The sequence below is a fragment of the Semicossyphus pulcher genome, unplaced genomic scaffold (genome assembly GCF_022749685.1).
Source record: "Semicossyphus pulcher isolate SPU_LCO1_2020_fin unplaced genomic scaffold, fSemPul1.0.p SCAF_1, whole genome shotgun sequence".
NCBI classification, from domain to species: domain Eukaryota; kingdom Metazoa; phylum Chordata; class Actinopteri; order Labriformes; family Labridae; genus Semicossyphus; species Semicossyphus pulcher.
In genome coordinates, this window is record NW_027211603.1 from 913,309 (window position 1) to 940,946 (window position 27,638).

At 41.0% G+C, this 27,638-nt stretch overlaps 2 protein-coding genes across 2 annotated transcripts; both read right to left on the reverse strand.

Moving 5' to 3' along the window:
• Window positions 1-1,832: 1,832 nt before the first annotated feature.
• Window positions 1,833-3,727, reverse strand: LOC138588788 (ras association domain-containing protein 8-like). Its single transcript, XM_069659041.1, has 2 exons — window positions 3,698-3,727; window positions 1,833-2,492 (listed from the first exon to the last, which is right to left on the reverse strand). Exons 1-2 carry the CDS (start codon window positions 3,725-3,727, stop codon window positions 1,833-1,835), a joined length of 690 nt encoding a protein of 229 aa, XP_069515142.1.
• Window positions 3,728-13,296: 9,569 nt separating this feature from the next.
• LOC138588798 (CUB and zona pellucida-like domain-containing protein 1) lies at window positions 13,297-15,787 on the reverse strand. Its single transcript, XM_069659053.1, has 5 exons — window positions 15,777-15,787; window positions 15,635-15,693; window positions 14,061-14,251; window positions 13,573-13,973; window positions 13,297-13,420 (listed from the first exon to the last, which is right to left on the reverse strand). Exons 1-5 carry the CDS (start codon window positions 15,785-15,787, stop codon window positions 13,297-13,299), a joined length of 786 nt encoding a protein of 261 aa, XP_069515154.1.
• Between the last annotated feature and the right edge of the window lie 11,851 nt (window positions 15,788-27,638).

Sequence of the window (27,638 nt, forward strand, 5' to 3'; positions counted from 1 at the left end):
CACTTTATATGTTTATAGTTTATAGCGTGTGTGTTGTTCTGAGGTACGTGTTCGTACCTGGACTGGGCCAGGGGTTAGTTTAGTTTAAGTATTACACACTCATGTAAGGACTTCTTTGTCAGTGACACTAGGTGCAGGGGTGCTGTTTCACTTGTTGTTCGGTTCAGTTAGTCTCGTTTAGTTAGTCAGGTTTTATTTCTATTGTGTTTTACTTCACTCTAGGTTAGAGTCCTTCTTTGGTTATGATTATTTCTTGATTTCAGCAGCACCCGCTGGCCCATTTTCAGTTGTATTTAGCCACACTTTTGTTGTTGTTGATCAATCACTCTGCTGTGTAATAGATAACTTTGCTCTACCAAGAATGATTTCATGTTGCTTCCCTTTCCCCTTGCGAGCTGGGTCGTAACAGTAATTTAGCCAATTGTTTATTGTCCCATAATTCACCTGTTGTAAGTTATACATTTGTTTTTACAATCCAGTTTTCTGCCTTTGCTTTCTATCTTAAATAAGGTCACACCTGTTCGCAGTTAAATGCATGACAACCCATAACATTATTGAACTGAGAAGAATGTTTTTAATATTATATTGTATAATATGTATAATGTTTAAATATCACAGAAATAAAACTGTCTTTAAAGAGGTGTGTAATTTAGCACCACATTATTTAGTAGTTATTTTTTTAGATAACTAAGTTTTTCTTGACAAATCCCACTTTTTAGTTCTTGCAAATAAATAATAAACTAAGTAATTAAAGTAATAAATATGTTTGATATTTCTATTTCAAATTTTCTATCAAACATAATGAAAATGAAGTTATTCTAGAAATAATAAGGCCTAACATATTTAAACTTCTGGAAAATTGATAATGTATATAATGTAAGTGACATGTGCTTATGTCCCCTTATTTATAAATTCAATTGTTATAAAACCAAATGATTATGAAAACAACAATTGTCAGAAGACAAACAGCTCGCTCAGCCGATAGGCGGCTTCATTGAGTGTTTGTCCCGGCCGCTCACAGTGGATGTGTGATGTGTTACACAGAAAAAAACCCTCAGAACATCACAGCTAGCACCCTAAATTAAAAAAAAGCAGCGAGGCGTTTTAAGCTGCAACAATCACAGAAAAAGCTGTGAAATCCTGGAGGGACTGCATGAAGTCGTACTGCTGTATTCCAGGTTGTAAATGGTAAAAATAAAGGGCACCTGCTAATTGTTATCATTTAATCACTTCTCCATAGATGAGCAACCGATGAGACCATTGATGGTGAAGGAGGGAAATCTGTCGACATATCAAAGCACGACATATTTTATAACCCATTAGCTACCTTTAGACTATCGCTAATGCTAGCATCTAAGCACTTCCTTCATTATGTTAGCCAGTAAGCACGTTAACTAGTTAAGCGCTTTGACGCCCTCTAATGGAGCGCAAATAAACTGCATCATGATCTGAACTGAAACAGTAAATACACACGAACCGTTTTCAAAAATAAAACAAACACTTTTAATAAATGTGAAAGTTTAATGATCAATAATTTACAAATCTGATCTCATGTCACAGGTTCAATTAAGATATATTCATTTTTGTGAATAGCATCAACATTATTTTTATCCACTCTATAATTTGAAGAGATAATCTGGCAGTGACTGACACACACACACACACACACACACACACACACACACACACACACAGTCAGACAGACAGACAGACAGACAGACAGACAGACAGGCACACACACACACACACACATAGACAGACAGACAGACAGACAGGCGCACACAGACACACACACACACACACACACACACACACACACAATTTAGCATTGGCTAGCAGCTCGATCCTCTCCAGCTCCTCCATCTCATCCACTGTTGTGCTGTTTTGACCTTCAGGGCCTCCGTACTGACCAGATGTGAAGACATACCTCGTTCTGTGTTTATCTCATCCTGTAACTGTCTCTCCCAGTGTTCTCTGTTCATCAGCTCTGTCTGGTTCTGCGTCAGCCGCTGCTCCAGCTCCTCCAGTTCCCCGGCTGGGACCGGATTCAGACCAGCAGACGATCTGTCCCGCTCCCAAACATCCGTCTCCCTCTCCGGAGCTTGAAGCTGAATCTCCAGGTCTTCTAGCCTCTTCTGTTGCTGCAGAATCTGCCTAAACACCTCTTCTTTAGAGGAGGAAGAAGGAAGAGCATTGACAGTGTTAAAGGGATCAAGGAGAGACACCAGGGAAGCTCTTGGTTCCGGGGAGGCTCGAGGCGATGGAGACCAGGCCCTGTTTGATTTCATCCTCCTGGGACTTGTTGACGGACCCAAATTGAAGGTGAGAGCTTTGTGTGGCTTTGTGCGGCCTTTAAGGGGCTCTGGTTCTGATGGTCTGGGCAGAGGATGAGCCTCTCTGGTGGGTGTGTCCCTGCCATCACTGAGGCTGGGAGCCGTCCTCCGCAGAATTAACTGGACCTCTGCAGCCTGCTGCCCCAGCTGAGCCAGAAGCTGCAGAAAATACAAGCAGGAAGGGAAGGTCAGACCACAACATGAAACAGGACTGCAACCCAGGTCTGAAAGATGAACATCCTGTGTTGTTTTTCCCATCAATGGCTACTACTACTTCGCTAAACAGGACTTTCCCGTTCTTTTTACTACGTCACTTACAATACAGTAAGTTAGAGGCCCAATGTATCTCATGCAGAAGCTAAAATGCCAAACGGACTGTTTTTTTACCTGGGGTGGCACAAGAGAAAAGACTGTAGGATCATTTATATCAGGGTATATGCCTTTGGACGTGTGCTCAGCAAATCTCACAGACGGTCATTTATGGGGCGACACCTGCGAGCTAGTTCAGGCAGACAACTCGAGCTGCACTGATTTAATAATTGATATCGTCACTTCCACATCACCTGACAAACACTTCCTCCCAATTAGCGGTCTATTTTAGCTGCTTAAGATTTCCCGTCTCTCCCTCTGCTCTGTCATTGCCATCGCTGCCCTGCACCATTACTGCGCTCTTACTTTCAGCCCCACCACCACCCCAGCATCCACCTGCACGTCCGAATGGGGGGTTCAAGATGTTATCTCATCACTCCTCAATTTCAGCATGTAAAATAAATCGGCGAGGAGTGATGAGGTCGGAGCCTGGACGCCAAACACAAGCTGTGTTCTGCTGCTGCAACAAACATTTCAAACTATAACAAAGTGAGTTGTCTGACTGAAATATATTTCATGGTCAGAAACAAGAAAATCCATCTTTTGGTAAGTTCAAAACCTTTTTGGAAATTCCCGTCTACCTTTGACCGTCCTGTACCTGCGCCTCTGCTACCTGAGTGAGTGGGCACAGCCTATATACACATCTGGACTTCTACAGATGTCTCATCCCTGTATAAATGTGATCTGAGTGTGTGATATGGAAACCAGTAAAACTTTTCCAGAATAAAACATAGGACTGTAACTCCGACCTTTGTCTTTATTCTAACAGACGTGTCATTGAGTTATTTCTAATCTTTGATCTAGACTACCTTTAGGGAAAGTCGGTATTCCTCCAAACCAAACCCTCTACAGATTCCTATCTGATAAAGCTCATTAGAATATGTGAACAAGCCTGTGTCGAAAGAAAAACTGAGCCACTTACCAACTGATTGTGCAAGAGCTATAACGACATCCTGGCAGGAAGTGTTCAGTGACAGGCCACACACCACTCTGACCACACCCTCCAGCCACACCTTCAGCTCCATCACTCTGTTCCAGCACTACAAGTGATCTGCAAGGAGACAGACGGAGACATCTGAAAACTGTATGTGTAATGCAATTTCAATAGAAAACAATATATATCCATTTAAAACATGAAATCAATACACGCATTAACCATTCAGGAAACATAAGCTATGAAAAGACCCCAAAAATAAAATCCACACCACTGGAGTTTGGTGATGTAGGATATACATGTGAGGGTTTTACATTTGTCTCTAGTCAGAGGTTTAGTTGTTTCTTCTAGTTTTAATAATGCTTGCGGGCAATATTGCAAGTCAATGGACAGGACTGATATATTGCATTATTGAATTTTAATATTGTTTTTGCATCAAGTGATAAAGTACTTTGTTTTGCAGTGGAGGAACAACTACTCCGAGTCATTACCAAGTAAAACAGTCAAGAGCAAATATGCTCCTCCTGTGTGAAAAATTGTACTTAAAATATCAAAAGAAGGCTAGTTATTATGCAAATTACTTGACATGTATTAAATTGTAGTAAAATACAATATTTCTCTGAATTATAATAAAAATACATGAAATGTCCCCAGAAACCTCCAGAAGGGTTAGTGTCAGGTAAGTGCTCGAACAGCTGAGCTACAGATACACCCTGACTCTGACTTCTTTTTACCTTCACTGATTTTACAATCAAAGACCAATTTTGGGGCTCAGTAAAAGAGTTAAAAAATGTTTTTCATTAGTTGATTTTCGTTGATAGAGTCAAAGACTGTATTCACTGTTTCTTTTGCTGCGTTTTCAGAAAGTGTGAACCAACATGACATACATGTTTATTAAGTTTCCATTACTCTGTTGAATTATTTTGTGTGTAGCAGACTGTTACTATCAATCAAGCAATCAATCAAATTTTATTTGTATGACGCCGAATCATAACCCAAGTTATCTCAAGACACTTTAGAGCAGGTCTATACCGTACTCTTTGTTATGACTTACATAATGAAGAAAGAGCCAGAATAGAAATATAAAAAATGTAATGTATTTAAAATAATATATTGCCCCTGTAGATTTGTAGCTCTCAGCTCTTTTTATTCAAATGTTAAAAGTTAGGGTGGTGTGGTTGTCCAGAAAAGTCCGCTTAATTTAGCCTGCTAAACATAAAAATTGTCACGAAATATCAATAAAAACTAAACACACTTATTTATGTCTATAGATGTATGTATGTGTTTGGTGTTGCTTTAAACCGTCATACCTGAAATCAAAGCAAAACAACATTAAATGCAGCCTTTTACACTCTGGGATAAAATATATCACAACCGTTTAAATCTGTTTAACTTGCTCTCGTATGGATTACAGCACCACACGCTGTCTCTACAGAGCGACTACTGCCACCTGCTGGCGGACACAGAAACTGCACTGTAGCCGAGAGCAGGTGAGTTTTTCAGGGACTTAAATGTGCCAGAATGTATTTAAAGTAATTAGGACAAACAAATGATGAGGATGGGGACACTTTAGGGGGTTCATGGTATGAATACAATTTTAAATTAGTTGTAGGATATTTAAACCAGTACTGTTATACCTTAACACTAACGCATATTTAACACTCAAGTTTCAAGTTGTGATTTCAGTTATTTTTTTGAGTAGGGCAACTGACATGAAAGAAATTACATTAGTGTCTATTTTGAAATTTTTATCACATTTTATTGTTAAAAATATTAAAGACAATATTCCACTTTTATTACTAACTTAACCTGCACATTAAAAATACAAATAAACAATACAGCACACTTATAGTTACAGTAAAAATGGCCAAAAAACCCCAAATATATAAGCAAGTTTAACTTTGATGCAGCTGAATTTGACAAAATGTTGTTTAAAAGTGTGTTTTTAAAAATGTAAGCTGCACATTGAGGCTCTACTCTTTATTTACCATTGCCATGGGGAGTAATATTATCTGCACTTGATTATGTTTTCATTTCCCAGCCACGAGAATCAATGAAATATGCTTTTTGCTTAACAACAGACATAACAATTGACAGGCTATATGATTTAGTAATAAACTAATGATGTACTGTATCTATAATGAAACAATGTTGACACCATAAACTGAGAATCTGAGCAGTTTTTTTTTAAAGATAAAATCACAATGATATTGCTTTAAATCATTTGAATATTCAGTTTGACCCGTTGCTTCTTTTTTGGTTTTGATTTCTTCTATTGACATTTTTTTACACTTTTATAACTTTACTAATGTTTCAAAGCCCATTTCGGTTGTCAAAAGGCCTCTGACAAGATTGAATGTGTCCGCTGTAAAATATGAGGAGAGTTCCCCCCCCAAGTGTGATCGTTTGTCAGACACAGAGGCAAAAACCAAAATATATTTAATGCTGCTGCTGACACAGCCAACAACATGTTCACATCTAAGTTCTAGAACCGTTTCTAGTGTTTTATTTAAATACACATTGTAGATCACTGACAACTCTACAGTTTTTAATGCAAACAAAGATATTGTATGAGAAATTTAAGTTTTCAAATTTTATTTTTATTTTTTCACATTTTTTAGGCAAATTATTTTAAGTGTGGGAAGAAACCAAGTGTGGCTGGTAGCACAGAGAAGAAGCTGGACATGATACAGGACTTCATTTTGATTAGATTTTTTCAGATTTTTTAATTTAACTTTTTTTTGCTAAATTATTTTAACTGTGGGAAGAAACCGAAGCGCTCGGAGTAAACCCATGCCTACACAGGGAGCCTCCTCACAGCAATGGGGTCAAGGCTCTGATGTGAACCTTCACCTCCTTGCTGCGAGTTAAACACTGACGCCCTCTGGGGCCTGAAGTCCTGCATCATGTCCCACCTACCCAAAGAAAAATCCCATGATGACTAGCTACGTTGGAACATGGCAGTGAACGGCTTGGCCACGGTCTTAAAGACGGATCGGAAGAACCCTTTGATGCCGGTTTTCTTCTTTGGAGCCTCCAGATGTCTCTTTAAGGTTCCCACTATGTGCTGCATGACCGTCTGTTGCTGCAGCAGCATGCTCCTCCAGATCTCCTCTGCACCTAGATCTTTACACAGCTCCTTGTACACTGCCTTCGAAGTCTTATTAATGGTGTCAATACTAAGACTGACCTCGATCTTGGAGCCTTCCATCTCTGCCATGAGCAGCTCTGTCATTATTCTGAGGTCTTCTTTGAAGATGTCATTGGGCTGGTAAAGCTTAAGTTTTTTAAGAATCTGATATGCCAGCCCTGACACCATAACCTCACAGGTCAGTTTGTCCCATTTTAGTCCTTCCGTCTCACCTGTTGCTGGCTGTGCTGTCTCCTTTGCTTTGTCAATGACAGCTGGCTCATCAGTGACAGAAGCTGGTGCTGCGGTTAACAGGGGTGTCGTCTGTGTTTCTTCCTGTAACCAAGAAGCTTTACGTCCTGAGAGACTTTTCACAACTCCCTCAATCAGCCTCAGAGCACCAGTAGACGGGTGTGTACTCCTCTCATACTTCCCCGCCTGCTGGTTGAGCCAGTTCCACATCAGCTTCATAAGCCTGTCGAATTCGGTGCGAATAAAACCCATGATGTGCACCTTTTGTTTCTTCTGTGGGTTCAGATTATTGAATATGAATTCACCCAGCATCTTCTGTGTGAATTCATGCAGACCGTTAGTGATGTCTCTGGCCATTCTCCTGAACAGACACATCACATCTGTGCCCGCTCTCCCGTCCTGTTCTTCTTCTGGTGGGATCATGTCCTCCACCAGGCAGTCCACGCCGTCGATTAGCAGCTTCATCGATGTTTTGTCTTTCTTTGGTAAGATGTCTTGGAACACTCTCTGAAGCTTTGCCACGACGTTGAGGATTGACTTCTTGGCAAACTTTTGGATGAAAAAGGCCTCTATTCTTCTCAACACCTTTGTCCAGCAGGATGTTGGTTCAGATGAGATCACTGACACACATCTCCAGTGAGGTGGGTCTTCAGACTCCAGTTCAGCGTTGGCCATAATAACTTCCACAATGTCAGAAGCTGCCTGGTCTGTGTCTTTGTCAGAGCTGGACACAAGCAGGCCTAACTCTTCCTTTGAAACCTCATTATCACCATCAAAGACAGCGATATCATTTGTTTGGGCCTCCAGGATTGACTTGATTCTTTTAAAAGCTGTGGCTTTCAAGCTTTTCATGGGAAGAGTCCTTGGTGATTCATCCTCCACCAGTGGCGTTACGGGGGTCTGATATGACCCCCTGGTTACATCCAGCTCCTCCTCCTTCTCCTCCTGCTGCTGTGTCTCTGGTTCCTCTGATGTCTGAGATTCATCTTCGTCACTTGACTCAGGCAGGAATGACATATTCTTTTTTATATTTTCCAGAATATACATAACGCATTTTGCAATTTTCTTCAGTCTTCGGGTGAAAGCCTTGGACACGCCGCCCCGCTCGGAATTCACCCTCTCCGTCACTTCTGTGACCACGAGCTCTGTCACCTCCTCCGTGCTCCGGCAGCGGATGTCCTCTCGAACACCCAACACCTCCGCGAGAGTCAATGGAATAGAGTCACCCACACACTCGCGGACTTGGTCCTCCGTGACGCTCTTCTGGGATTTGCTGGATCCACAAGAGCCTTTTGCAGTTTTCGGCCGACTCTGCAGTGAGTTCCTCTTCTGCACCATCTCATGAATGTATTTGGATAATATGCTAATAATATCCACAACCATTTCGGAAACTATCTCTTTTACCTTTGTTCCGTGGGATCCACTCTCCAGATCGACCCCCTGTTCCACCGTCAGCTTGTCCAGAAACCTGATGACAATCGGACGAAGTGTCTCGGTTGGAATGCCTGGAATGTGGAGTTCCATCTCCTCTTGTGTGTTTTGGCTCTGCATTGTTTTTTTTTAGTTGAGTTCGTGTCTTTGAAACGATGCAGACTAGTTGCTGCCCTGAGAGCTAAGGGGATCCCTTTAAACAAATAAACAAATGTATGTCTTCTGACAGGCTGGAACTAAAATAACTTCTGCTGTTGTGACGCACTGAGAAAAACGGACCTGTACACCACTTCAGTTTATAACATTTCACTTCAAAGGCTGGCTTTGATGTCTTGACGTTGACGATGACGTCATTGGGAAAGTTGTTAGAATGTAATTCTAATATGGTTGGACTGTCATGACGTCATATAAAATGGCTTTTTTTTTTTTTAAATTAAAAAAAAATATATATTTATTTATTTTTAAACTTTATTGAGATTTGAAATTGACAAAAGGGATCCAGATAGTAATGTTATATTAACTTCTATCTGATGAAACATGATGTATCACAGAAACTAAATATAATTGTGTGAAGTGTATCAGTGAAGGAAGTTCTTCATAAAATGTTTTGCTTTATTTAATTTTTTTTCTCATGTGTTGAACATTCCAAAAAGGCACAGTTCTGAACAGACAGTTTTTGTATTTTTTCAAATCCAAACAAAACCAGGACCACAGACTCCTTCAGTTTGATCAGTTCATAGAAGGCATTAAGATAAGTCTCCAGAGGGGGGCAGTAAAGGGGCATTTAAGGTAGTGGACCAATTGTCATCCTTATTGCTCTAAAATTAACTGTCTAAGGAAGCTTAAAGAATAATGACCCCTCCCAAAAAATGGACTTTAATTTCCTAAAACAGCAAACATGCCTATGCGGGTGTACTGTGAAAAAAATGTGGTTTAACCAGGGAAGTTTTTACCCATTTTTACAGCATTATTTGCCCCCATGTGGGTTTTCTGTTGGCGGCCCACAGAAAGCCTTCTTGTCACAGAACTAATGAAACAAATCTCTCTTTCATATAGCCTATTTATAGTAATATATCACATATTGTAAAAAAATAAAAAAAATAAAAAAGGCCCTCTGTTGCAGTTCATACTTGTCAGAAGATCACCGGGGGAGCTTCCCACTGGGGCCTGAAGTGTAACAGTTATGTTAACCACAGATCTTTTAATTAAGTCCTGTCCTTTTCTTTTGTGCTTTCTTTATTGTCACTTATGAACCTCAACTGTCAAGGGAGAATGTGGCACACACTCACTATCCCTTCTGCATGTGTGTCTCCCTTACGTCACAGAGATGTGTGTGCATGTGTAAATTGTCCCAAGATGAATGAAAGTTCATGGTGAATGAGATGCTTGAATGCTGCTGTCCGCTATTTTAACTGGCGTTGTGGCGTTATTTTTGGCATACTGCACATTTTGCTTTTGTTTGCATACTGCATACTTTATATAGTAGGCTACATGTTGGAGCCAAAATGTGATTTTTTTCTGTCTTTCATTTCTCCTGCCATGAGAACTTCTGTTACTTAGATCGTTTGTGGGGATCATTTTGTATTTATTTGGAATTTGGTAACTGAACACTAATTGGAGCCTTGTTCTGTATAGGGCTTCAGGTGATTGCTGGCAGGTGTGGATTGAAGCAAACAGTTTTGGACGGATTATTGGACATTGTGATTTCTGAAAACGTGTTTAATAATAGGATGTGATATTTTAAAGGGAAGAAATATGTGGACATTCGATCTGTTACTTTGGCTGGAGCACGAGTCCGAAACTTCCACAACTTGCACCTCGACGTTAGTGTGTATTTAGATAAAAATTAGTTTGTATAAATTAGGCACTAACTACATTTTAGTCAAATCAGTATGTACTGCTAGTATAGTATGGAATTTGGAGTTTTTATAGATGCTCACATCATAAGAAAGCTCCTGGACCCTGTGAGGAGTAACTGCAGATGTTCCCTGAAGCTTGGATCTGGGCATCCTCCAGGCAGACCACCATGGTGGACAGTTTTAAAGTCCAGCCTGAAATCCAACTTCAGCCTCGACTGTTTTCCTCCTTTGTCCCTTTGCTTCAGGTAACATCACATGAGCTTGTGAGTACAACATTTTATTGTTCTAACAAGACTATGAGTCATTCTAGTTTAGTTATGTTGTTGATTTATATTTTGGTGTTTTGATATCATGTCCTTTTTTCCTCGGTCACTTTGTCTCTTGTTGTCATGAGTTCTTATTGTTTAGTTTGTATATTGTGTTCCTGTCTTGGTTTAGTCTGGTTTAGTTGTGCATTTCATGTAGAGAATTTCCTGTTTTACTTTGTAGTCCTGTCAGTCCTGAGTTTGGTTCCTAGTGTTTCCTGTTTTATTTTGTAGTTCTTGCCCCTTGTATGTCATGCCTTGTTTTACTTCCCTCCGTTGTTCTGTTTCCCGCCTTTCAGATTGTTTTCACCTGCCCTTGATTGTCTCACCTGTGTCTAATTAGCTTCACCTCCCAGGTTTATTAAGTCTTTGTGCTCCCTTGTGTCAGTGTCGGTTCGTCTTCATCTTTATCCCGAATCTTTGTCAGTGATCCTGTTACCCGAACCTGTACCTGGACTTTCTTGTGACTCCCTATGTTTCTGTTGGATTTTTGGTTTTACCTTTCAGTTGGATATTTTTGTTGGATTTCTACCTGGACTGTTTCCCAGTAAGCTTGTGTTTGTTGCCCTTTTGTCTTTTGTTAATTCAACTTTTGTTTGGTCTGCACCTTGGGTCCTCTCCCTTTTTGTTTTAGTCCAAACCCATCATGTTTCAACAGACTATATTATTGTTTTGTATTGTGTAGCTGTCTAAGGTGAAGCAATAAAGAATTTTTTTGCATGAAATTATGGCCTTCAAAAAGATTTTTATTTAAACTATTGTGATTACAAAAGACAAAAGTCAGCAATCAAGTGACTTGTCTTAAACTGTAACATGACATAGTTAGAAGCAGATGTGAAGCTTAATCAGATCCCACAACGACAAGAAACAACACTGAACAATCACCCAGCAGCTGCAGTGATAGATGATCAGAGTTCATTGATATAAAACTTATTTCCTGGTTTCCCATTTCCAAAGGTACACATCTCTCCTCCTTCAGGTTACACACCTGTGGACAAATCTATTTTAATTTGCACATAATTAGATACATGAACACCCAAATCCCTCAGCAGACATAATCTAAATAACTGCTTATATTCCAGTGTAATTAATATGGAATTGTTTCTCTGCCCACACTGCTGCCTTAAGTTTCAAGTGTGGGCAGAGGCTGGTATTTCACCCCTGATATTTTGGCTTTGTACACGGCCACTCCGCTGATCATGCCAACAGCTGCAAGAAGACATCCAGCGATGAAAACCAGGTTGAGATTCAGGTTGATCCCTGGAGAAAGGAGAAGCACAACTTGAATCTGATCATGTCCAAACTGGGAGTCAAACAAGGCAGGTGTGCTGTGAAGAAAGCACTTCCTGTTTTCCTACCTGGGCTTTCTGTCCCGTCTAATGCTGATCTCACTGATCTCTTCAGGTGCAGGGGACCCTGGGAAATGAAGTGCGCCGTACTCTGGGTGACAGCCGCTCTCTTACGCTTGTAATTGCGGGGATTATTGGACAGTGTGGGGTTGAGGCATCCCTGCGAGCACCTGGTGTTGGGGTCTCCTGCTTGACACATCAGGACTGAGCAGCTGATGTACACCTGAATACAACAGGACATGTGCTCGTTATGTCAGGAAATTAACTGTTTTCAGCAGGATCCCTGAGAGGCAAGATACAACAAGAAAACTGTGGTCATCCATTTGTAAGTCATGGAAATAAATGTTTTGCAGCACAATAAGTTCGCAGGATAACTTCTCTAAGTTACTTTTTCTAATCTATGAAAATATGTCAGAAATTTGCCAGATGAAATAAAATAAACATCCCATTTTCCGACATATTTGTGGGTGTAATCTTCATTTTTCACAGCTACCCCATGTACTACTGGACTTTGTTTCTGGACTGAAACAATGACTGCATACAAAGATTGACAAGGCGTCTCACTGTACAACAATGAGGGCAAAATATCCCCTGGGGTAGGTGCTTCCATCTTGTACATTTGGAGCAATGACTGTATATAAAGATAGACAATGTGTCTCTCTATCTGCTCTCGTTGTACAAAAGTGAAGCCAAAATAACCCCGCAGTGGGCGCTGTCATCTGGCACATTTGGAGCCAGAGTCTGCACAGTAGAGATGGGCTGGTGGAGCCGCGGTATTGACATACCGCCCCTACCTCTAACCAGAACACACCTTTACCCGATCAACAAAACAACAAATATCCCTCATGTGTAGTTAACAGCAGAACAGTTCAGTGACTGTAGTGTTAGTGTTACTGTTAGTTATATCTCCTGTCAATCATGAGGCCACGCCCCCTTTTATAGCATCAAATAACTAATTCAAAGTAAACTTGTCAGAAAAATGAACACTGTGACATAAATCAGCATGATAAGAACTAACTATAATGACAGAAACCATGTTTGAGAAAAATGTTTTTGACGTGTATTTTGATTTTATAGTTTGACTCATGTCCCATCTGTTAACATGGAGGAGGCGGGCTTTATGAGCTATACTGCAGCCAGTCAGCAGGGGGCGACAGAGAGGGTTTAGCTTCACTTTAGGGAGCTGTCATGTCGGCCATCTTTTTATAAAGTCTATGGACTGAAAGCATTGATATTTCAATGTCCCCATGCACTGTACAAACAACTTAGACATCATTTTATAAATTCCGTTAGATTAAAAAAAACCCAATTTGAGTTACTTGAGTTTCTCCAGTCTAACCACAAAGTGCATTCTTCACCTGGTCGTGTAAGCCAATGAACTTGAAGGCCTCCATGCTGAACCTGAACTGTCTGCTATGGGCAGGAGAATGGATTCTAACAGTTGAGTCCACGTTGCACCTGTCAGAGCAAATAAAAAAGTTCATGGGCAGAGGAGTTATTGTTTTGAGAGTGTCGATAAAAGCAGAAGATAAACAGAAAAAAACAAACAAAAAAACACTCCCTAACTGGAATCAGAGCTTACAGAGCTTAGGGGGCGTACTCATGCCTACCCATTATCAATGATGGGGTAGGTTGGCCGGTAGTTGGGGTTGTCATATGGTGAAGCTCTGCAGGACTCCACAAACAGCTCGGTGTTGCTGACTGAAGACGTGGCCTCGATCTGCATGTAGATCCTGCTCCCTAAGCCGTACTCCAGAGGGTAAGAGCTCGGATCCATCATGGTCTGGAACTGGGCGTTAGGAAAGAACTCAAACTGGTACTTGAACTTTCCAAAGCCTTTCTCCCACACTGTGGTAATATTTCTGTGTGCTGTGAAGGCCTGAGTCACGTTCCCCCGTTTGGGGTACTGACAGTAGAACTTAACTTCCAGCAGGTGTTTCCTGGTGATCAGGTTTCTGCTGTTGTCAACTGTGATGATTTCATTCTTAAACTTTAGGTACTCGTCATCTTCCTGCAGAGTAAGAGGATATGCATTCAGTCCTCACACTGTTAAGAAGGAAAAAGCAACAACTAAAAAAGGAACAAATGACCCCGTTACCTCGATCTGAGTGCCGCAGGCATTGAGGGGGATGATGGCGATGACATGAGTGCTGTTTGAGTGTGTCTGCAGGCTGCAGACGACGTTGGACGGGTCATTGAGCTGCAGATGATCCTCATGTAGTCTGGGAAACGTTGATTTGTCAACCTCTCCTCTCATTGTGGACTGCTTGCAGATCACATTAGCTTCCACTAGAGCAAGAGATGTGCAATCCCTTTTATTTTCATTGAAAAACACACATTATGTTGAGAGCTACGCATGTTTTAAAAAAAGGATCATGTGTAATAAAGCCAAAACCATATTTTTAACACGAAATTGCTCCAAGTTTGTCACACGTCAAAACCAAAGACAAACCCAAATGCACGACTCAGAGACCAGAGTTCACAAAAAAACAGTTTCTTTACTGAAACAGTAAACAGGTTACAAGGACAAAATATCCAGGCAGGCAAACCAAGTTAGAGGGATCAGACTGAGGCAGAGTCGGGAAACAGGCAGGGTCGATATCAGGATCAAAAACGGATAATAAGGCAGGATACAAAAACGCTGGAAGGTATAGGTACGAGACACTATGACAATCTGGCAGAGGGTGAGTGGGGAAGCACATGTTAAATAGTGTGGGGAGTGATTAGGGAATGAGGAGCAGGTGAGGTGAGACTACAGGTGAAGGGACTTGTCTAGATGAGGTAGGAGTGGTTAGGAGGTGGAGCTGGAGAGGAGGCGGGGTGAGTGAACTAAGGGTGAGGGGAGCTGAGAGATGAGAGTGACCGGGTCTGAAATGAGAGAATTAGTAAACAGAATATTGCAGACAAACAGAATGAATATTGCAGGTGTATAACTAAAACCATGACAAAGTTACAGTATGGATTTTTCTGAAGTGGGCTTGTATGAGGTACCATTAGTCAGTGCAGTGGTTGTCAAACGTTTTCAATCATTTCTCCAGCTCAGTGACCCCTGACCAGCACAGGAAAGTTATGGTAGAAAAAAAGTGTATTTGAAGACCAAAAACGTCTATACTGAAAAACACTTCATGAGGTCCGAGGCTTCATGCAGCTGTTGATCTAATTTAAACCCTTCCCAGCCTCTGCGCTGTTTTTGTTGGGAGAAAATTAAGCAAGGGTTGTTTTTGCCTGTATTTTTTAGCTGTATCACTTCAACGATTCAAACCAAGAATCCATTTTCTTGATTGTCATTAAATATCAAAACTGCCTTTGGCTGATTTAACAACATAACAAACTTGATGTTATCGTGTTTGCTGTGACAGTTGACGGTCTACAACAGTTAACAATTGCACTGAAAATAAGAAAATTACAAATTAATTACAAAAGTACAATTATTATAGGAATTAAACATGACTGTACCTTTTTTAATTACCTTTTTTATTTCAATACCGTTTGCAGTTCTCCAAAATACCTCTTGCTGTATTAGTACACCTGCAGAAACTCATATAGGCTAATGTAAACCAGGCATGTAGCCAAAGCATTAAGCATCATTATGTATATGTGCATCTATATTCATACCATTACAGCTTAAGTCACACTACAAAATGTTGATGCTTAAGTAGTAAATAGACTGACCTGTCCTCTCTCCAACGTCGACCACAACACACCTCATATCTGACTGATAGACGTTGGACCTGAAAAACATCCGAGGAACACTGAACACTTAAACTGTGGAGAGAAATGTAGCTGATTCATCATGAACATCATTAACAGGTACATCGTATACATCGTTGAATTTTATTTTTGCACAATTTACAATACACAAAAAGACAAAGATAACATGTAACAATATACAGTGAAGGGATTGACAGAAAACCCAATGGACTTATGTAAAGTCTCCACTGAAATAATGTTAGAAATTTCACAATTTTATAAAGAACACAAAATTAGCACAGGGAAATAATATAACAACATATGATGGCAAACGAATAATATATATACTGTATATTGACAACAATAATACAACTAGTATCAAATTAAAATTTAAAATAGAGATTGTCAGTGTGTAGTGTGTATGTATGTGAGTATGTGTTTTGAGAATACTTGAGGTAAACAAATAAAACATGGATACATGGACAACAATGCATCAAAAGAGTAGTTTGAAGACAGCAGTTAGATGGTCTTTACGGCAACATTTTATGAACAATTTTTTTAAATGTCATAAAAGCCATTCCAAATACCTCAAAATCGTATGGAAAATTGACCTCTGCAAGTGAGAAATTTAAGATCTGAACATTCTGGAGGACCAACATTTTGCTCACAGTGCATTGTGTCTGTCACTTCTCCTTGGCCAAGCTATATAAACTCTTCAATCTCCTGAGTCTTCTTCCGTTTCTGGTTTGTCAAGCTACACAAATTCCCTCACAGTTAGCATAATAAAGAGCTGTAAAGGTAACATTGTGTCTGTCATTCCTGTTATCAGGCTGCAGAATTACAGATTATGGGCCGTAAATGAGGCTATGCAATGACCGACCTGTGTAACAAGTTGCAAAAGGGTTTTAATTTTTGGTAAGGCAAAATTGATCTAACGCTCTACTTTTCTCAGGAGGTAACGCAGTAACGTAACAAGTTACTTTTAAAAGTAACGTTACCACTGCTACCAAACCATCGACCTCTAGTGCTGTGTCTTGTGAATATAGCTCCCTATTCATAATCATGTGTATGTCAGCAGCTTTTGCACTCTCATTGCACTTTTGTCCATCGTCTCCTGTCCTGTGTTATTGTTGTGTTTTTAAATAATGTACACTACCAGTCAAAAGTTTGGACACACTTTCCCATTCACTTGTGTCCAAACTTTTGACTGGTAGTGTATATATACTTAAATCTTTATCTATAGGCCTGTACATAGCAGTTTTAGTTTTTGTTACCTTTAATTAATTAATTAATTAATTAATGTTACTTGTATTCTTGAATAAAATTCACTGAGATCAGGCATTTCAGGAAATGATGGCTCCAGTTACATCAATTATCTAGAGCAGAAAGACATTCACAGCAAAACTTGCTCCCAAGTGGCTCAGCACTTACCGTGTTGTGGCTCGAGTGGGTCCTGTTAACTGTGACGTTGTGATGTGGGACAGTGGAGCGGACAGGAAGGTGGTGCATGTCGCCCGTTTAAAGTCCTGCTATGCCACGGACAAAAAGACAAGGTGGACAAGCAGCCACTCCTTTATGAGGAGGTATCCATGAGGTCTTCCTGGGCTTCCCTGGAGAAATGGACACAAGTAGGAGGACGATGAGGACAGAGGACAGTCTGCTGGAATGCACTTTTTTGTAAGGGGGAGACCCCAAATGCGATAAATGGCTGACCATTGGATATCAACATGGCGCACACTCACAGCACTCTTGTACAGCAGGAAGAGGTTCAGTCCATTTGTGTCCAACTGCCAGACCTACGTAGTCTTCTATTTTCTTAATTCCTCTGTCCCCACAAACTGGAATCATCCCACCAATTTACCCTCCAAATCTACGTTACCCCTCGAATCTACTATTCCCAGTAACATTATAGCGCAACAAGTATAAATATACACTTCTAAGTTTAATCCAAAAGGCAACTGGACTTGGTTGAAGTTCTTCAAGACGTCTTTAACGTTAGCTGTGAGTTAGCTGAACCAAGTACACCTCTGGTGTTGATGGGTCGTTAAGCTCACATGATCCTGAGTGTGAGTGTGATCTCAGCTGGGGCATCACACCTGTGGTGTGGCCACTATGTGACGCACAAAAAAGATGTGGTCACATTTTGTTTGTGAAGTATGTACCTGATTGTGATGATCACGTGTATTTCAGCTATTGCTGATGAATTATTCTCTGTGTTAAAACACACTTATCTAGTTTTTGTGGACTTGTTAACCTTGTGCAATACCCAGCAGCGTCAGAAGGTGGCAGCAGGACGTTGGACAGCCGACCAGGATCCCGCTTTGCACTCTTGTTGACCCTCTCGCTATTCTGCTACGAGGATCAATGCAGCAACAGCCTTACGTTGCCCTGTCTGCTCATTATACCTTTTAAACAGGTTAGTGTCATGTATAAGCATGAAAAACACACAAGAATGGTACTTTGAAATAATGTATAATAATTAATGTATTTGTGCGGACTGTATGTGAGTTGGAAGTGTGTTTTGAGAATGTTTGTGCCACGGAAATATAGGCTGCTTCCCAAGTCTCTTATTTGATAGCTCCTCGCTCCTCGCTCCTCGCCCGAACCGGAAGTAGTTCCGGAGCCGCCATATTGAGGACATAGACTGTATGAATAATGGACGTAGGCTGCTTCCCAAGTCTCTTATTTGATAGCTCCTCGCTCCTCGCTCCTCGCCCGAACCGGAAGTAGTTCCGGAGCCGCCATATTGAGGACATAGACTGTATAAATAATGGACGTAGTCTCAGTGACGTCACCCATTGGCAGGGCTGCCAAGTTTCAGAAAATCACAAGAGTGAGACTTTAGTGTTATGTGTTATGAAAAAATGTTGGCCTGTTTTAACGTCGATTTATACCTTAAGACTGATGTCCTCACCTCCATGCCAGCTGCTCTCCCTGCACTGTGGCCTCCTAATGCTAGTCTTAATTAACCAGAAATTAGAATAAAAAATTGTAACAAGAATTTTGACAAAATACATTTATTTGCAATATTTCATTTCAACCAACTGTCCATCATCTAGCTGGGGACATGTCTCATGTTGTAGGCGTTTGTGGCAGATTTTGATGCCTTGATGACAGAGGCAGGGGGCTCCCACTTGAAACACTGTGGCTCAAGGCTCGCCATCTTCAGTCATGATGGACGATAGAGTTCCCTCAAGAGCCAAACTGTTTCGGGTTTTGGTTTTGTTTGAGTAGGGGGTGATTTCGGACACAGCCAAAGTGGATTCCAGGGACTCTGTGGGTTCCTTTAGGGGGGTCTAATAATAATACAGATAAAAACTAAGAGCAACATTTGTCCTACGTCGACATCAAACTAGTAAAAATATTTAAAAAGTGAACCCATTTTCAATAATTTTGTGTGATCAAAATTGGGTAGTTACCTACCGTCCGTCTTCTAGCAAGCAGGAGAACGTCGAGTGGGTTTTAAATGTCGGCGCTGTTGTGTGTGAAAGATCGTTAGAGACGCCAAGACCCGCCTTACGTTGCTTCTGATTGGTTTATATTGCGTGGTGCCTTCCGTGGTTGGTTAGATTTAGGCACAAAGGACTGGTGGATTGGTCTGGGATTGGTTATCTCGGTCAGTCAATCAGAGTTACTCGAACTACGGCATGCCGCGAGAACCAAAGTTTATTATCATGAAAAAAATAAATATAGAGTATTGAATGGGGAAATATAAGCGTGAGAAATGTCAAGTGTGGCGTGTGGTGTGAGAATGGGTCAAATTGCGTGACTGTCACACTCAAAGCGTGACGCTTGGCAGCTCTGCATTGGTTTCTGAAGAAGTGTTTGGAAGCCCGAATTGCGCCGCCGCTGGGGGTCGCCATATTGGAAATGCCAGAGACGGCTAATCCAGAGGCAGGCAAAGAGGCGGAGCACGACCGAGCTACAGCCTATGGCTGAGCTCTATGGGCGGGCCGCATAAATCAGCCAGCTACGGCTATGAAGCTAGGCTATATGCTCCTCAGCGTAGCTAACGGTTATTATCCATAGACTGTATAAATCATGAATGAGCTGGTTTGACTTTCCCAGGAGGAGATTCTGTCGGTGACTGACTGCAGGTGTTTAGTTATCAGACTAAAGAACTAGCGGACTCGCTGCTCGCTCGCCCGGTGAGAGAGCGGCGAGCCGACACGTAACGGGAAACGTAAAAGAACCGGTCTCTTCATCACTACGGTCCGATGTAATCTCTCCGGGGAAACGCCAACAACTCCTGACTCCTATTTACTGACCGACGATTAAATAAATAAACACTGCACAGGCTAACAAGCAGCTAAAGGGAGCACAGTATACCTGCTACTTAGTGCTAAAAATATTTCAATACAATAACACTAGCATTTAACTCACCGAAAAGCTGGAGCTCAGACTTCTTGCACAGCCATAAAGTTCCATAAATCCCACAGAGAGATTATTTGTCCAAACTTTGAATGAAAAAATCCCCTAAAGTCTCCAACAACACAAACAGGTGAAGTTAAGCTCAGTGTCTGTGTGTCTGTGTTGACGTCTAGCAGACAGCCAGCAGGATCCACCTGTCAATCAATTGATCCGGCCCCTATGATTTAAGGCTTAATATAATTAAAACGAGTGTGTTAAATAAAAATTCACCCCCCGTACAGTTATCCTGAACAATAAAATTAGCTATTTATAACAAAACCGTTTTTTGTACCAGGCTGTAAACATGTTTATTTCAGCTGTAAAAATGGGCATTTTCCCACCTGCTATAATGTTATTTCTTGTTTTGTGGAGCCAGTCTCAAGTGGCCACTCGAGGAACTGCAGTTTTTTGCACTTCCGCATTGGCTTCATTTTTCAACACCGGAGGTTGCCGCTTGATTGAGGACCGTCTCAAAGCTCTTATCGCTGCTCAGAGGAGCGAGGAGCGAGGAGAGAGGAGGGAGTTCCGAGGAGCGATAAGCGAGGATACGCAAGAGCAGCCTCCACGGAAGTCTATTACTGGCCGACACGCCCCCTTATTAGATATCAGTTAGTGATTGGACGCTGCAGCAGATCGGATTTGACAACCTGAGATCGTTTAGAACAAAATATTGATCATAACTTGTCGTAAAATATATAAAATGCAGTGAATAACTGCAGATTTGATTTGATTTCTGAGTCAACATCTGAGTAAAAATAATAAAAATCAAAAGTGGCAAAAACAGATTCATTTCTATTAAATGTAATCTAAAAAAATACCTCTTGTCATGATCAGTTATTTCCCTGCTAACTTTTATTACAGATGAATGAAAGAATTCAGAGGGAGCAGGAGCGTCTCTCTGTCAGCAGGTAACACTTTTTACGTGTGAGAGTGATCATCAGGTCGGGTTTGATCAGCGTGACGTGATTTCTATTTATCCTGAAACTTTGAGCCTAATCAATAATGTTCATAGTTCATGAACAGACAGTATTTGGGCTTATTAAATAATGAATTCTGATCAGATGATCAGTGATCAAAAATGTTTATAATGAACAAATAATATAAAGACACAGTGCTGTAGGAAATGTCCGTCTGGCTCTGCAGCAGGAACACAGACTGCAGCCTGTTCTTCATGTGCAGGTGTTTGTTACACAGGTAACAGGTTACAGAGAGGAAACACTGTTACTGTGTGTTTATTAGAATTAATACAGAGCACATGTGTGCAGACAGAAACAGCTGTTAAAGCAGACTGACAGCTGATCCAGCGGTGATCAGCTGACGCGATCATCACAAACGGACGTTGCAGCACGTGACGCTTCATCGGAAAGGACGTCTCATGTCTCTTAAAAAACATTCCCTCGTTTCCTCTCTCCTCTCTTGGTTTCCTCGCGTCTCTCCATGCATCTCTGGTGGGAGGGACTAAGACGCAAGTGAACGACGCAAGTGAAGGGAACATGGATGCAATTTAAGAGGCTTGGGAAGCAGCCGTGGTGTGTCATCTCGTCGCCCCTTTTCTCTTTGGCTCCGCCCACTTACGGGTTGCTCTGCTCCAGTCTGCTCGTGTCCACCGGTATAGGTAGGTTAGTGTGTGTGAGGTGTTGCTGGCTTGTTTGAAATAAATATTCCTTGTTGCGCTGCCGTACTAGCCGTTTTTGCTTGTTTTAGACGCTCCTGTGCGGATCTCTCTTGGATCTCGCGGCTGTTTTGGCTCTACTGTGGCGCGAGCGGATACTTACTGCCTGATTGGGGTTGTTTGCCAGGTCTGAGAACGTTTCCCTGCTGCTGCGGCTCTAATTGGCGTAAGAAACACGGCTGCTTGGCTTCACAGCTTTTGCCCTGACTGTTTGCTTGCTTCACCCCACGTGATTTCGCCAAGCTCTGCTTCGCGTGGCTTTGCATTTTAATCTCTATTTTTGTGTGTGTGGGTAAACCGTTTAAACCACCAGCCCCTCATTACCACTGGACTGACTTCTATTGACTGTGTGGGGATTGGGGATCTGTTGGGGTTAATTTGATTTAGATTTTGCATTTCGTTGATTACTATTAGTTTCTTTTCTTTTGCTGTTTATTTCCTTGATTTGGTAATTATTTCTCTTTTGTCATCATTGTAATCATTCTTTTTTTTTTTTTTGGTTTATTGAAATTCAGTACTCATTAGTTGAGGTGATCTGTTAGTCCCCTTAATTAATATTATTTGTTCTCTTTAGTTTTGTTTAATTTCTATTACTCATTTTGGCAGCACATAACATTGGTTCATTTATTCGTTTAGTTTGTGTGTTGGTGGCTGCCAAACCCACAGTTTTGATATTTGTGTGTCATATCCTTTTGGGCACACTGATTGATCTGTTGTTTTGAGTGCGACCCCACTAATTTTCCTTTCTGTCCTTTCAGTTGCTGAGAGCCACGGGTGGAGGTGTTGGTGTCCTGGTGGCGGTGTCCCCTTCTGTGTGCTGTGTCTGGTTTGGGCTACCTCACGACTGTGCATGTGTGTGTGACTGGCACGTGTGATTGAGGGTGATTTACTTTTCGTGCTCCTTGGTTCCCAGGGATTTCCCCCTCACCTAGCGTCAGCTCCTCACTAGCGGTAAGCCTCAGCAACTGTTTGGTTCCCTTCCCCTCTTTTCCTCAAGTCCCACTGTTTTACTGGTTTTACTGATTGTCAACTTTATATTGTTTAATAAACTTTGTTTTACTTTGCAACTGGAACCACGTCTCTTGCCTCTCAGTTTAAGGAACCTGAGTGCCTGTTCTAATTCCTTGGATGCAATTCCCAAGGTGGCGTTGTCGGACTTGTGAATGTATAAAATAAGTGATTTATATACGTATATTATATCTATAAATAATTATACCTCTACCTCTAACTTGTCACACCACTTAGGGTTGCCACAGTCGTATCATAATGTGTGTCATTGCATCAAATCATTTCATATAGAATCATATTGGAGCATTTTGCATTGTTTTATAGTGTATCATTATGTTTTATCTTATTGTAACATGTATAGTATCATGTGGTATCTTATGGTATTGTACTGTTTTATTGTATTGTACTGTAGGTTATTGTATCATATTAAAGCACACTGTATGCTATTGTTTTGTATTGGGTCTATTGTATTGTTTAACTGTCTAAGGTTAAGCCATAAAGGATTTTAAACATGACATGATGGCCTTTAAAAAGATTTTTATACTGTAACATACAAATAAAAGTGCTGCACTCAACATTATTCTTAAAATATCAAAAGTAGAGTAGTTGGGATGAAAATTACTTGGAAAAAATAAATTTAATTATAGTAAAATACAGTATTTCTCTCTGAAATATAGCAAAGAACGCATGAAATGTCCCCAGAAAACTGCAAAGGGGTTAGTCTCAGGTAAGTGCCGCAACAGGTGAGCGACAGATACACCTGACTTTTAAAAAAATATTTTATAATGTATGTGTAACAGGCTGTTACTACACTTGCATAATGAAGAAAGAGCCAGAATCGAAATATAAAATGTATTTAAAAACAAAACAATCACATCGCCACACGCTGTCTCTACAAAGCGACTACTGCCACCTGCTGGCGAAAACGGAAACTGCACTAGAGCGACTGAAGCCGAGAGCAGGTGAGTTTTTCAGGGGAATGTATTTAAAATAATTCTGACAAAGAAATGATGAGGATGGGGACACTTTAGGGTAAATGTTTTTAATGTTTGAATTTAGAGTTTCCCATCTATAAATTTGAGTGTGTTATCAAACCTTATTAATCAAATTTTCACAACAACAGACATAACAATTGACAGGCTATATGATTTAGTAATAAACTAATGATGTACTGTATCTATAATGAAACAATGTTGACACCATAAACTGAAAATTTGAGCATTTAAAAAAAAAAAAAAGATAAAATCACAATGATATTGCTTTAAATCATTTGTATATTCAGTTTGACTCGTTGCTTTTCACCCGTTGCTTCTTTTTTGATTAAAATCCAGGATAAACGAGTACAAACTGAGATCATGGCATCAAAAACATGAGTGCTAATTTCTCGTATTGACATCTTTTCATACTTCATTTTTTTTACACTTTTATAACTTTACTAATGTTTCAAAGCCCATTTCGGTTGTCAAAAGGCCTCTGACAAGATTGAATGTGTCCGCTGTAAAATATGAGGAGAGTTCCCCCCCCAAGTGTGATCGTTTGTCAGACACAGAGGCAAAAACCAAAATATATTTAATGCTGCTGCTGACACAGCCAACAACATGTTCACATCTAAGTTCTAGAACCGTTTCTAGTGTTTTATTTAAATACACATTGTAGATCACTGACAACTCTACAGTTTTTAATGCAAACAAAGATATTGTATGAGAAATTTAAGTTTTCAAATCTTATTTTTATTTTTTCACATTTTTTAGGCAAATTATTTTAAGTGTGGGAAGAAACCAAGTGTGGCTGGTAGCACAGAGAAGAAGCTGGACATGATACAGGACTTCATTTTGATTAGATTTTTTCAGATTTTTTAATTTGACTTTTTTTTGCTAAATTATTTTAACTGTGGGAAGAAACCGAAGCGCTCGGAGTAAACCCATGCCTACACAGGGAGCCTCCTCACAGCAATGGGGTCAAGGCTCTGATGTGAACCTTCACCTCCTTGCTGCGAGTTAAACACTGACACCCTCTGGGGCCTGAAGTCCTGCATCATGTCCCACCTACCCAAAGAAAAATCCCATGATGACTAGCTACGTTGGAACATGGCAGTGAACGGCTTGGCCACGGTCTTAAAGACGGATCGGAAGAACCCTTTGATGCCGGTTTTCTTCTTTGGAGCCTCCAGATGTCTCTTTAAGGTTCCCACTATGTGCTGCATGACCGTCTGTTGCTGCAGCAGCATGCTCCTCCAGATCTCCTCTGCACCTAGATCTTTACACAGCTCCTTGTACACTGCCTTCGAAGTCTTATTAATGGTGTCAATACTAAGACTGACCTCGATCTTGGAGCCTTCCATCTCTGCCATGAGCAGCTCTGTCATTATTCGGAGGTGTTCTTTGAAGATGTCATTGGGCTGGTAAAGCTTAAGTTTTTTAAGAATCTGATATGCCAGCCCTGACACCATAACCTCACAGGTCAGTTTGTCCCATTTTAGTCCTTCCGTCTCACCTGTTGCTGGCTGTGCTGTCTCCTTTGCTTTGTCAATGACAGCTGGCTCATCAGTGACAGAAGCTGGTGCTGCGGTTAACAGGGGTGTCGTCTGTGTTTCTTCCTGTAACCAAGAAGCTTTACGTCCTGAAAGACTTTTCACAACTCCCTCAATCAGCCTCAGAGCACCAGTAGACGGGTGTGTACTCCTCTCATACTTCCCCACCTGCTGGTTGAGCCAGTTCCACATCAGCTTCATAAACCTGTCCACTTCGGTGCGAATTAAACCCATGATGTGCAGCTTTTGTTTCTTCTGTGGGTTCAGATTATTGAATATGAATTCACCCAGCATCTTCTGTGTGAATTCATGCAGACCGTTAGTGATGTCTCTGGCCATTCTCCTGAACAGACACATCACATCTGTGCCCGCTCTCCCGTCCTGTTCTTCTTCTGGTGGGATCATGTCCTCCACCAGGCAGTCCACGCCGTCGATTAGCAGCTTCATCGATGTTTTGTCTTTCTTTGGTAAGATGTCTTGGAACACTCTCTGAAGCTTTGCCACGACGTTGAGGATTGACTTCTTGGCAAACTTTTGGATGAAAAAGGCCTCTATTCTTCTCAACACCTTTGTCCAGCAGGATGTTGGTTCAGATGAGATCACTGACACACATCTCCAGTGAGGTGGGTCTTCAGACTCCAGTTCAGCGTTGGCCATAATAACTTCCACAATGTCAGAAGCTGCCTGGTCTGTGTCTTTGTCAGAGCTGGACACAAGCAGGCCTAACTCTTCCTTTGAAACCTCATTATCACCATCAAAGACAGCGATATCATTTGTTTGGGCCTCCAGGATTGACTTGATTCTTTTAAAAGCTGTGGCTTTCAAGCTTTTCATGGGAAGAGTCCTTGGTGATTCATCCTCCACCAGTGGCGTTACGGGGGTCTGATATGACCCCCTGGTTACATCCAGCTCCTCCTCCTTCTCCTCCTCCTGCTGCTGCTGTGTCTCTGGTTCCTCTGATGTCTGAGATTCATCTTCGTCACTTGACTCAGGCAGGAATGACATATTCTTTTTTATGATTTTCAAAATATTGATAAAGCATTTTGCAATTTTCAGTCTTCCGGTGATAGACTTGGGGACTTCGTTTCTCACGCCGCCCCGCTCGGAATTCACCCTCTCCGTCACTTCTGTGACCACGAGCTCTGTCGCCTCCTCCGTGCTCCGGCAGCGGATGTCCTCTCGAACACCCAACACCTCCGCGAGGGTCAATGGAATAGAGTCACCCACACACTCGCGGACTTGGTCCTCCGTGACGCTCTTCTGGGATTTGCTGGATCCACAAGAGCCTTTTGCAGTTTTCGGCCGACTCTGCAGTGAGTTCCTCTTCTGCACCATCTCATGAATGTATTTGGATAATATGCTAATAATATCCAAAACCATCTCGGAAACTATCACCATTACTTTTCTTTCGTGGGATCCACTCTCCAGATCGACCCACTGTTTCACCGTCAGCTTGTCCAGAAACTTGATGACAATCGGACGAAGTGTCTCGGTTGGAATGCCTGGAATGTGGAGTTCCATCTCCTCTTGTGTGTTTTGGCTCTGCATTGTTTTTTTTTAGTTGAGTTCGTGTCTTTGAAACGATGCAGACTAGTTGCTGCCCTGAGAGCTAAGGGGATCCCTTTAAACTAATAAACAAATGTATGTCTTCTGACAGGCTGGAACTAAAATAACTTTTGCTGTTGTGACGCACTGAGAAAAACGGACCTGTACACCACTTCAGTTTATAACATTTCACTTCAAAGGCTGGCTTTGATGTCTTGACGTTGACGATGACGTCATTGGGAAAGTTGTTAGAATGTAATTCTAATATGGTTGGGATGTCATGACGTCATATAAAATGGCATTTTTTTAAATCAAAGAAATATATATATATTATTTATTTTTAAACTTTATTGAGATTTGAAATTGACAAAAGGGATCCAGATAGTAAGGTTATATTAACTTCTATCTGATGAAACATGATGTATCACAGAAACTAAATATAATTGTGTGAAGTGTATCAGTGAAGGAAGTTCTTAATAAAATGTTTTGCTTTATTTAATTTTTTTTCTCATGTGTTGAACATTCCAAAAAGGCACAGTTCTGAACAGACAGTTTTTGTATTTTTTCAAATCCAAACAAAACCAGGACCACAGACTCCTTCAGTTTGATCAGTTCATAGAAGGCATTAAGATAAGTCTCCAGAGGGGGGCAGTAAAGGGGCATTTAAGGTAGTGGACCAATTGTCATCCTTATTGCTCTAAAATTAACTGTCTAAGGAAGCTTAAAGAATAATGACCCCTCCCAAAAAATGGACTTTAATTTCCTAAAACAGCAAACATGCCTATGCGGGTGTACTGTGAAAAAAATGTGGTTTAACCAGG

Excerpts from the sequence above, each read along its gene's own strand:
- LOC138588798 (XM_069659053.1), bottom strand. Across the intron at positions 14,252-15,634 it reads CGACGTTGGAGAGAGGACAG|TGGAAGCTAATGTGATCTGC; the intron begins GTCAGTCTATTT and ends CTCTTGCTCTAG. Across the intron at positions 13,421-13,572 it reads TACCCCATCATTGATAATGG|GTGCAACGTGGACTCAACTG; the intron begins GTAGGCATGAGT and ends TTGCTCTGACAG.
- LOC138588788 (XM_069659041.1), bottom strand. The coding sequence starts at position 3,727 with ATGGAGCTGAAGGTGTGGCTGGAGGGTGTG. Across the intron at positions 2,493-3,697 it reads AGGTGTGGCTGGAGGGTGTG|CTTCTGGCTCAGCTGGGGCA; the intron begins GTCAGAGTGGTG and ends TATTTTCTGCAG.